Source organism: Poecilia reticulata, linkage group LG1, assembly GCF_000633615.1.
Source record: "Poecilia reticulata strain Guanapo linkage group LG1, Guppy_female_1.0+MT, whole genome shotgun sequence".
Lineage (NCBI taxonomy): Eukaryota > Metazoa > Chordata > Actinopteri > Cyprinodontiformes > Poeciliidae > Poecilia > Poecilia reticulata.
In genome coordinates, this window is record NC_024331.1 from 707,891 (window position 1) to 719,300 (window position 11,410).

At 36.4% G+C, this 11,410-nt stretch overlaps 2 protein-coding genes across 2 annotated transcripts in view; one reads left to right on the top strand and one right to left on the bottom strand.

The window, feature by feature from the left end:
• Positions 1-727: 727 nt before the first annotated feature.
• On the bottom strand, positions 728-6,457 carry LOC103462326 (cytochrome P450 3A30-like). Its single transcript, XM_008405022.2, has 14 exons — positions 6,329-6,457; positions 6,106-6,199; positions 5,944-5,996; positions 5,677-5,776; positions 5,414-5,527; positions 4,450-4,538; positions 3,770-3,912; positions 3,560-3,687; positions 2,834-2,906; positions 2,561-2,721; positions 2,408-2,475; positions 2,186-2,344; positions 1,023-1,185; positions 728-914 (listed from the first exon to the last, which is right to left on the bottom strand). Exons 1-14 carry the CDS (start codon positions 6,397-6,399, stop codon positions 813-815), a joined length of 1,518 nt encoding a protein of 505 aa, XP_008403244.1. The 5' UTR covers positions 6,400-6,457; the 3' UTR covers positions 728-812.
• A 544-nt stretch (positions 6,458-7,001) lies between these two features.
• The window catches only part of LOC103462633 (cytochrome P450 3A56-like), a 19,538-nt gene continuing 15,129 nt past the window's right edge, over positions 7,002-11,410 (top strand). The window contains exons 1-2 of the mRNA XM_008405538.1: positions 7,002-7,112; positions 7,259-7,352. Of these exons, the coding sequence (XP_008403760.1) occupies positions 7,042-7,112; positions 7,259-7,352 (165 nt within the window). The 5' untranslated portion in view covers positions 7,002-7,041. The remainder of the gene's footprint in view (positions 7,113-7,258; positions 7,353-11,410) is intronic.

An 11,410-nucleotide genomic window follows, 5' to 3' on the forward strand; every position in this document is an offset into this window, starting at 1 on the left:
TGTAGGATATGTAGTAATCTTCATACATGAGCTAAAGTTTTTCTTTGATTAACAAATCCCCTCTTGTTTAGGTTGATCAGGTAAGGAGTTCTCTAACCATCCATCTGTATAGGATTAACGACAGTTTATAGTCTGGGTTAAGAACGATGTTAAAGGAGTCACTTCCACATTCATGTCAACCATTTCCCACTTTTGGATCACCAGGAAAATGACTTCCTACTAGGAAGACTGCAATTCATCCCATTATTAGAATTATTTAAAGTAATGGTGGAGAAAATGGTTCTGTTAGGCACTAAAAGTGTTTTAAATTTGGTTTGTAAAACAGCGTGGTTGAAGATTTTTGCAGATAAACGATCTTACGTTTAGCAAATAGATGAAATATGTACTTTCTGGAAGGCATGTCTCTGCAGCTGTCGTACATGACATCTGGGATTCTTTTTTCATAATGTGTTGTCAGTATTGCTTATGAGGAGTTAAAAATGGAAAAAGATTTACTTTATGTGGACAAAATATTTTGTAAAAAGTAACAGTTTGGAAATAATATAGTAAAAAATTGTGCTCTTTCATCAATCGTATTTCAATATAATTCTTAAGAATATTTTTGGAGAAATTATCTTAATATCTTAACTTTCTCTTTACTAAGTTCATACTTTGATAAATGTTTTTCTAAAGACAATGTTCCAAAATATTGAACTGAAATATTGCTGTTCATTAACATAAACAAAAATTAGTATTAAATGCTCTTTATCAAATCAAACTGCTACCAACAACTGCATGCATAGGCTTAGCCTTGAGCGATGTACAGTCAGTCATCAGTCGTCCACGTCTGCTGAGTTGAGGGAGCGTTTCTGTAGCTTTAGTTTGATTGGCTGCAGAGGTCCCATCAGGCCCTCAGGGTGCATCCTCAGAGGGATCTTGGGAAATAAAGAAAAGTCAAGTAGGTTCTTTTCTATTTTCTGCAGTATGTGCTTTGACATTTCTTACTGTATATGTTTGAAAGAAAACGATTTTTGTAATAATACCTCAGTCTCGTCACAGACCAGGAAGCTGTAGTTCTGCAAAACTTTCACCAAGGCCAGTTTGATCATTACCAGAGCAAATCGCATCCCCAGACAGTTCCGTGGTCCGATCCCAAACGGCAGGTAAGTGTACGGGTTGATGCTCTGTTTGTTCTCCTTACTAAATCTTAAAAAACAGCACAAAAAGAGAATGATTCATAAAGTAGTATGACACTTTTAACTGCTTGGCTGTGTGTTTTATCATTTTATCAGTAGGAATGTGCAAACCCATTGCACTCATTAGACCATGTACAATGAGGGCAATTGAATAAATCAAAGAAACTGACAACTGACAGTCGAATGTCGGTCGACAATGATAAAAACTCAAAGTATGGTTGTGTGTTTATAGTTATTTTCCTAAACAAATTTCACAAATTGTCAAAGTGATCCTTGAGAATTTGTGAAATTTGCTTTGTTTGTTTTTATTTTTTAAGCAATTAAACTCTAAATTAATACACACTGGGCCTATAGTGATATTTACTAAAAGTCCCAGTGCCTTATCAGTAAATTATAGAGAACTTAAAAGAGTGCAGGTTTTTAATTGCAGGTGCAGATGCTTGCCTTCTAGCAAATTGTCACAAGGACATTATTATTTTCATTACAATATTTACTGGGAGCTTTATTATCTTTTCCACCAGCATAGAGTCACTTTTAATCAAGCCGGGAAATTACTACTCACTGCTAATCTTTTCATCGCTGTTAACGCCAGGCCTCTAACACAGGACAAGGTAAACAATGAGATCACTTTGAAAAACTTCTGTATTGACTTTTATTTTATATCTCTTACAGTATATGCATTGATTCTGACTGTTAAATAATTGTGGGAGATTTCAAAGATTACACGCTGTCAATATACTTGAAAATTTTGGTCTAATTCAGCTTGTTAAACAAGCAACACACAATCGATGATACAAACTGGACTAATTCAATAAATGTAATTTAGTGATTGTTGAATTTTGAAAAAGAAAAATCCAAGATAAGGTTTGACAGGCAAAAAAACAAAAGATTTTAATAACCATCAAGTCAATTCCTAGGAGTTATTATACACCACTGCAACAAGGTCTAACATTTTACTGAAAGTACTCAGTAAGAGTTTAAAGTGTAAATCTCAGCACTGGTCAGCTCACCGCTCAGGTTTGAACTCCTCTGGATTTGGCCACAACTCTGGGTCACGGTGCAGAGCATAAACTGGAATCATAACAATCATGTCCTTGGGGATTGTGATTCCTTTGATCTTCACAGTTCCTTTAGCCATTCTCTCCAGACGTGCAGCTGGGGGGTAGAGTCTGCAAAAACACAGAGCTTTTTACCTTAAATTCTTTACGAAACACAAAAATCAAACACGTTACCTCAAACACTCATCGACCACACTGCTGAGATACCCCATCTGTATCAGACTTTCATAGCGGATGGGACCCTGAGGAATTAAAACATAGTATTTTTTTGTGTGTTATGTTTATGCATTGTAATCTTTGATGGTTTGCCAGAAATGTTGGTTGTACCTTCTCTGGAAAAGTTGAGTCTATTTCCTGCTGCAGATGTTTCATGACTTCAGGATTCCTTGCCAATGTGTACGCTAAGAAAGTAAGAGTGGTGGCACTAGTTTCATACCCAGCAAAGATGAGCATTGTGACTTGGGAAAGAATCTCATGATCATTAAGACCTATTGGAACGGATGAGAGGGGAATCAGTTAAAGGCACATTAACACTGGTGATGATATCGTGTAAGAATCAAGTTTGTATCTAAGAGTATAGTTAAATCCTTTTATAATTACCTTGATTCTGCATTACTTTGGTGAGGTTTTTTGTTTGATAGTTAATAAAATACTGAAGGATATCGGCCACATTCTAAAAATGGATCAGAAAGTAGAAAAACATAATTTTATGTTACTGTAGCTTTGACTGAACATAGTTTTTAAATGGACATATCAGACAAAATGCAGTTTTTCAGTCCTTAAAGAAATTTTTTCAGTACTGTAAGTGCATAGGAGTGCAAAAAAATTTAAATTTATTCTCTCCAGTGCTGCGTAGATATCTTTATATTCTTTTTAGCTTATGTCTTTCAGTCTTTTAATTTTCCTCTATTGCCTATAACATTTTTGTGGCTATGACTTCACTACATTTGCTGTAGAACTGCTAAACACAGTCATGACTTCTGGCTTATCAGTTTTGTGAATCTGTCATTTTTTATCACAGTGATTTTGTATTCCAAGTTGAATTATGCAGAAGTTGCAAAGTAAATAAGTCAACACGTTCGGTTCTAGTGTGTATTCCTTATATCGTCCCCCTGCACCAGAGGCTCTTCACAGTGTCTGGTTAAAGTCTGTGGAACTACAATAATGAGGATCAAAGCATTGCAGTTCTACTTCATGTACACCATAAGTGAGTAATTTACATGTGAAAAGGAAGGATTTCAAAGCACAATATATTCACTTTATAGGATTTACAGGTACATTTGTGAACATTCAGGACTGTGTAGCACTAGTGTATTTTTGGCAAACCTTTCTTGAGCTCGCATTCCGTTCTGCTCTTATTTTCTCCACAACTGTTCTAAAGAAAGCAGTAGAGGACTTGGGGAATAGTGAAACTCCAAGAAACTTCAGCAGAGGAAGAAAGAAAGGAAAAAACCCTGAGGAGCATAGAAAGCACACGGTTTTAATGCTGGATAATGCAGTTTTAATGGACAAAAAGGTGAAATCAAACAGCAATACCTTGAAACAAGAAAAGAGGCACAGGAAATCTAAAAAGCTTCGAAGCATGCGTAATGAAGGGATTTGAAGGCTCGTTGATTGAGTCCAGGTCCACACTAAATACACAGCTCACCATCACATCCATGCTGTAGGGTCCAAAAATGCTAGAATACACACCAGATACAGCCACATGGTTCAGGTTTCCAGCCTGTATGTAAATGTGTTCAGCACTAGGAGATCGCATGCAGTTTGGTACCTCAAATACAAAATATAATGCAAAAAAATGGAAAGGTAATGTAAATATGACAGAAATGATAACCAGAAAATCATCAATAAATAGATCATTAATGTAAAAGCCTAATATCTAAATTAAAGGCTTATAGCCATGTCCAAAAAGTGTGTCTGACATAATCTAATGATTAAATGCATCATTATTGTCTTATTTGTTGTACTTTCAAATATTTTGGTTGTTGAAAATTGGTAAATTCCAGTTATCTGTTTTGTCTCAGTTATCTTTACAGCAAACCATCCAATTTGCAATGATGGCCACAAATCATGTCCAGCAGGGGAAGCAGCCACTGCTGCAGTTGTTCTCCTGTGTTGTAGGCTAAATTGCTAGTTCTTAATAAAAACAACTATTTATTGTTCACTAAACCAGAGAAGAAACTTTTCTGTCATATAATATGCTCTGGGTTACTTACTCTTTTATGGTAATAACTTCATTGTTGTCCTCCTTAGATTGCAAGCCAGCAGCCATCTTGTGGGAATGATGCTGCATTATGTTGAACATCTAAAGGAAGAAGAAAAGAGAATATTCATACAGTGAGTGAAGATATTTGTGTGCGTACACTTCCAACCAGATGCTTATGTTTCCACTCATTATGGACATGAATGTCACACAAATATTTATATTTGTATTTATGATTTGAACATTTGCTGTTCTTTTTTGGGTGCACTGATAAAACACCAAAGAAATTAAAGTTATTTTTTTTTATAATTCATACATGGACAGGATTATAAATAAATATTTTAGACATCAATATCTAATAGTCATGGGGAAGCCAACAGATTGTAATTTGTATGTTTTTCAGCTGATGTGATAAATGTACAAAAAATAGTTTTTGTGTCATGTATTTTGTAATTTTTTTAGAAAGCAAATCCTTTCTGTCCCTGCATTAATCTGCACATTTGCTTTCAATCAAGCAGTTTGCTATTCTCCACCAATCAGCAGTGGTTGTACATTGAAGTTCCCGAACAATAAACCGTGTTGCTTCTTTCCCTGCTACTAGGGAAAGGTTTACTGCCTTTTTTACACAGTAAAACTCACTTTATGGACTAGAGTCCCTATTGTTTTCAGTTTATGACAGGCTTGAGTCTGGGTGGTTATTGGATTGTTCCTCATCATCCTGAAGTTTTGTTTTGTTTTTCATCTGTGGGGGATAGTTTGAGGAACTTGCATGTGTTATTTCCAACAAGAAGAGAGGCCAGAAAGCCCAAAGTCCATGTTTGTTGGCTTCAAAAAGCATGGACGCGTCTCATTGCAAGCTTCATCTGGCAATGGGATGTTTGATCAAATATTAGTTTAGTGTTTATTCCATAACTGAGAGTCCAAATATGACATTAATTTAATGAGCTTATGTAAATCTCTGACCTGAACTGTCCTACCTCTTTTATATGCCCAGAGGTGAATGAAGGAGTAACTTGGTTACGAATTCGCCTCCACTGATCATCTTCAGCAACGTTCACTGCGTCGTAGAGGTCCCCATTCAGGCGGAAGTTCTAACAAAAATATAGCAGGTTTATTTGTGATTTTAGGCTTAATGAAAAGCTATAAGAGCAAAAGAAACTGAAACTGCTCTTATTATTAGAGAAGAGAGGCAGGATTTCAAACACTGGTTCCTTTCGCTGTTTATCTTATGTGTCCTTACTCTTCGGTTGGTAAAGTATGTGAAGCACTCTTTAACAAGGATGATTTTCAGCATTTCAGGATCCATCACAGCCAGCATGGGCCTCCTGAGCTCATACAAGCTGAACAATAACACACATTACACATATCTTTAGCTGCTGGGCAGTTTGGCATAAAACAATTAAGATTTCTGACTTCCCAAATATTAAAGTTTAGGAAATACAGAAACAAAATTAAAGTAGATGCAACTACTGGTTGTAAATTACAAAAAAAAAAAGTTTGGACCCACCCCCATATTCTTCCATACTTTTTAGCACATTCATAGTCATCCAAGTAGTACACCTGAAAAATGAAACATCTTTTTAGTATTTTCTATTTATTATCATACATAAATGTGCATGGTGAAAACATAAAACACCCCTTATTTATTCCTGTCATACTATCTAATTACCTGGTTGTGCCTCCCAACTGTCCCCCAATACATGAGTGGCTTTGGTCCCCTGACCCCCAACTTCTCAAACACTCCATATGTCCAGTGGCCATACCTGGACAGGATGCAGCACAGCAAGTGTAACTTATTTTCATGGCAATAACAACATTTTGATGCATTTATTTTGAAGAGTATTCATATTCAGAGTGAGCACAATTTATATTTGATCACAAAAAATACTTACAAAACAAATATGGAGATAAATGAGATCAGAAGAAACCATGTTTCAGAGGAGATGAAAGGAAAAAAGTCCATAACTGATGTAGCATAACTAAAGTCTGTTGAGCTCAGGTTTTTTTTTTTGTACTTTGAATTCGACTGCACTCACCAGCCGTGTACTCCCTCCCTTAAGAATTACGTAACTGGTCACCCTCTGGCCTCATTTGGCTCTCCTATAAAACAATAAAAGCAGTTTCTGCCACTCATAAATCCAATAACATGACTGGGCATGTCTGAATGAGTACAGTATTTATGATAGATATCTTAAAAACAAACTGAGGAAAAATGGCATTAAGAACTGAGAACTGAGCCACTTTCAACAGTTTTACTGACGTAGTAAAACTGTTGAAAGTGGCTCTCAATTTAGATTGTATTCAGAGATCTCAAAAAAGATACAACAAAATAAATAATATTATGTATTGTAATGCAATTTTAAAGTAGTAGACATTCTCCAATGGAGCAGTAATCATTCAAGCCTGAGATCTATAATGGATAAGACGTCATCATTAGAGAAGATTAGTAATATTATCTTGACAATATTCCTTTGACACACCTCGCTAACATTGGTTTAACTTTCACACACTTCMCCTTGCGTAACAGATCCGTGCAGCAGGAGATAAAAGGTACAGGTGGTGACATTTGGCATCACAGAGCCAGATACTTCCACTGAGAGGACAGATGGGTTACTTCTTGTACTTCTCCACGGAGACATGGACTCTGCTGGTTGCCTTTGTCACGCTCCTCCTTGTGTGAGTGTTAATGAATGAGTGTTGATCTTTTTATTTCTTCCAGTTACTTGAATCTGAAACTGACATTTGTTCTATTCTCTTCCGCTCAGAATTTACTGCTTTTGTTTTTACTTCACACATAATTTTTCAGGCTTATTTATCCACAGGTACGCCTACTGGCCTTATGGAACTTTCAAGAAATTAGGTATCTCTGGTCCTAAACCTGTCCCATTTTTTGGAACAATGCTGCATTATCGAAGGGTATGWATAACACTTTTTAAACCGCACCTGTAGTATGAAAAGTAGATCATGTTAACATTTTAATCAAATATATTACATTTCTTGGATCTTCTTCAGAAGTCTATGCAGCCTTTGTAATTTTTGTTTTATTTATTTATTTTTTGAAAATCTAAAAGGATAAATGCTGATTTAAATGTACAAGATTTGCACACTTTGTGAACCTTTAAAGATTCTCAACTACATGTCCTTATTGCTCATTACTGTTTCACGCTTGGGTAAAATGCTGTATTTGTATTGGCAGTAATGAGAGTATGAACCTGTTCTACAATCATTGTCCAATTACTTTTTATGGATAATAAAGGTCAGTCATTTCCCTTATTTAGCCAAAGGAAACAAGTTGAAAGCTGTTAAACCTACATGTCCTGTTCTAATATAGAAAAAACAAACACTTTAAAAATCAAACATTAATCTGCTTGATATGATCCAAATTTATCCCTAACAATCCTAACAAACGTTTCTGACACATTTAGACATCTTTAGACATCCATTTTAATCCTTTGTGTTTAAAACCACACTAATGCAATTTATTAAGACAAAAGTAAAGCTGTTTCTATTTTCGCTTTGCAACTAGAGATGAGTCTCTTGATTATGTTGTAGAGCCACACCTGACTTTTCTAAACTGCTTGAAATTTCAAGATGTGAAAACTATCAACTCACAATTCAGTTTAAAAGTCTAATAAGGTATTTTAGGGTCTTTGGGCTAAACTACAGAAGATCCTGTTAGTTGGTTTGTGCAACAGAGATTTGGTTTTGGTTCAGATTTTCAGGAATATCATCTATCTGGACTTTTCTGATCTACTGTCTAACTAAAGGTATGAGTAAATATTTTTTATATAAACATAAATATAGAAATACATTTAATTCTCGCACATACATTTCTTAAATACGATTTTATTTTGAATTATCCAAACCTCCTTCTATAAACAATAACACTCAAGGCCCAAACTTAAAACCTTTTTCATACACAAAAACTTATTGGAAGAAAAAGTAACCCTCAAACCCCCCAAAAAAACTTATTTCAGAAAGAAAAGGTTTAAAAACAACTCAGAAACCTTAACTGCTTTCAGGTCCAAAATATTAATATAACAACTAAAACTTAACTGATAAACCTCAAACCGTTAAAACTGAAAACATCCCTGAAGAATAGAATAAAACTTAACTCTTAAACTTTAAACCTTTTTTAGATCCAAAAAACAAAACCACCCTATTATAATTAATTTTAAAAAGCCCACTCTTAAATTGTAAACCTCAGATAAAAACAAAAACTTAGCTTAACAAATAAGTAAACTTAATACTCATAACTTTAACCTGTTTTGAGAACCAAAAACATCTTTAAACAAACAAACCCAAATCTGAATCCTAACACAGATAAAAATTTCCCTCGATAAATAACAGAACTTAATCCCCTAACTTTAATCCACATTATTTTTTGAAAGAAAGAGATTTTTTTATAGAAACAAATTTACTAATTTCTTGAACCTTAAGCCCCAATTCTTAGATAAAAAAAACTATTAATAAGAAACAATTAAACTAAGATTTTAATTTAACTTCAACAACTTCCATAGAAAAGAAACAAAACGTGCCAGACAAACAAAAAACCCTCACTGATTGGATTGAAATAGCCTTCAAAATCTTCCTAGTAGAACACCAAAAAAAACAAACAAATCAGAAACAAACAGAGGAAGAAATAGTAGTACTACTCACTGAACTCCAAAAAGCACCAAAAAAACAATTACAATGGATTCTTAATGGAGCAACCAGAAAAGCACAGAAAAATATAAGAGGAATTAAACAAATCACCTTAGCCACAGCCAGGAAAACAATTACAGAAGCACGCATCAAACCAACTCCAACAACCAACAAACCGCCGCAAACACAACAGGATCAGACCCAACACAAAGGAAGGGAACAAACACAAAGGACTCACACACCACGCATGCACACACCTAACACACAGAAAGAAACAGAGACAGTTAGCTCAACTCAAGGGGACCCCGAGCCCCGCTTGCACCCACAAAACTCACATAACACCACAAAAACAAACCTGATCCACAACTCACAGGAACCAGCCCCCTCCAACCAACTGACCCTCCCAGACATCCTCAAAACCTCACTCAAACCCATAGCAACAATCCCCAAACCCTTGATCACCACTCACACCCACCAGGGCAACAAAATGGAGAAATGGCACTTAAACCCCAGCAAACCTACAATAATCCTGACTCTTACCTCAGAAGATTACCCAGACCCATCAATCCAAACATCCAAATCGACTGCTACCCAGGAGCACAATTCAAACATGCTAACCACATCTTTAAGAAAACCAGAACTTGCAACAAAACCAGAAAAGTCCTCCTCTCCTTTGGAATAAACAACAAGGGCTACGGGGACCAAAACACAATACGCAATCTATTTACCGTTCTCCTAAACACAGCACAAGATACCTTTCCACACGCAGACATCTACACACCACTTCTAAACTTCTCAGGAAGACTCCTCTTCACACAAAAACAAAACCTCAGAAAGACCAATGAGACAATCACAGAAGTGTCCCAAAAACTGCACCACCACGTCATCCCACCAATCCAACAGACAAAATTTCACACAACAGAGGACAGAATACACTGGACACCCCCCACGGCACAACACATCTGGGAACACTGGTGCTGCTCTTTAAACTGCTAAAACGACAGGGAACTTTTTATCTAACACATAAATCCAACTAGAGTTTTAAATGATACTTCCTATAACTTTTACAGTTTCATATTGATAAACTTATGGATTTTTAATATAACTTACATGTTGATTTACATAAATAACATACAGGCATCTTCCATAACTTTAACATTCTATATTTACTTTTTAATACTATTCATAGATTTTTGGAACAGAACATTATTATAAAACCTACTTACCACCAGGATTTAAACCTTGAAAAACACTCTTCTTTTAACAACCGGAAGTGAACGAACACCAGAATATCCACAATAATACTCAATCCTACACTCACCCTTTTCCATATCTCTCTCCACTCTATATTTCTACTCCCCCCCCTTACAGAGTAGAAACTCTCTCCCTTCTCACCTATAAATTCCCCCCCTCACTCTCTTTCTTCATCATTCTATTCCTGTCTTCCCTCTCTCTCCCCCATTACTCTTCTCCTCCCCTCTTCTCCCCCAATTTCCATCTCTCCCCCCCTCCTAACCCCTCACCAAATCTTCATTCTTACCTTAACCTCACCCTTCTTCTTACCTAAACCTAACCCTCCCCGCCTTCTCTCCTCCTCCTCACCCCTCTCCTCTCCCCCTCCCCCTTTTTCACCCTCTCCCTCTCTCCCCGCCGTCCCCTGCCATCACAGATATGCATTTCAATTTAACTCTAATTTATAAAATATATTTTTTAAAACATTAAATCAGAATAATGTAATTTAGCTTATTTGAACAACATTCTTTAAGATGACCCATTATTTATTAATTCAATCTGCTGAAAATTATATAAAACGTGTTCTCTAAATGGGCTGCACAGTGACGCAGTTGGTAGAGCTGTTGCCTTGCAACAAGAAGGTTCTGGGTTCGATTTCCGGCCTGGGGTCTTTCTGCATGGAGTCTCCATGTTCTCCCTGTGCATGCGTGGGTTTTCTCCGGGTACTCCGGTTTCCTCCCACAGTCCAAAAACATGACTGTCAGGTTAATCGGCCTCTCTAAATTGTCCCTAGGTGTGAGAGTGTGTGTGCATGGTTGTTTGTCCTGTGTGTCTCTGTGTTGCCCTGCGACAGACTGGCGACCTGTCCAGGGTGACCCCACCTCTCGCCCGGAACGTTAGCTGGAGATGGGCACCAGCACCCCTCCCGACCCCACTGAGGGACAAGGGTGAAAGAAAATGGATGGATGGATGTTCTCTAAATTATATTATATTTCTAATGTAACATTATTTTTGTAATTAGGGGTTCTTCAACTTTGATCAAGAGTGCTATAGGAAATATGGGAAAATATGGGGGTGAGTTTTTACGTTGTAACTGT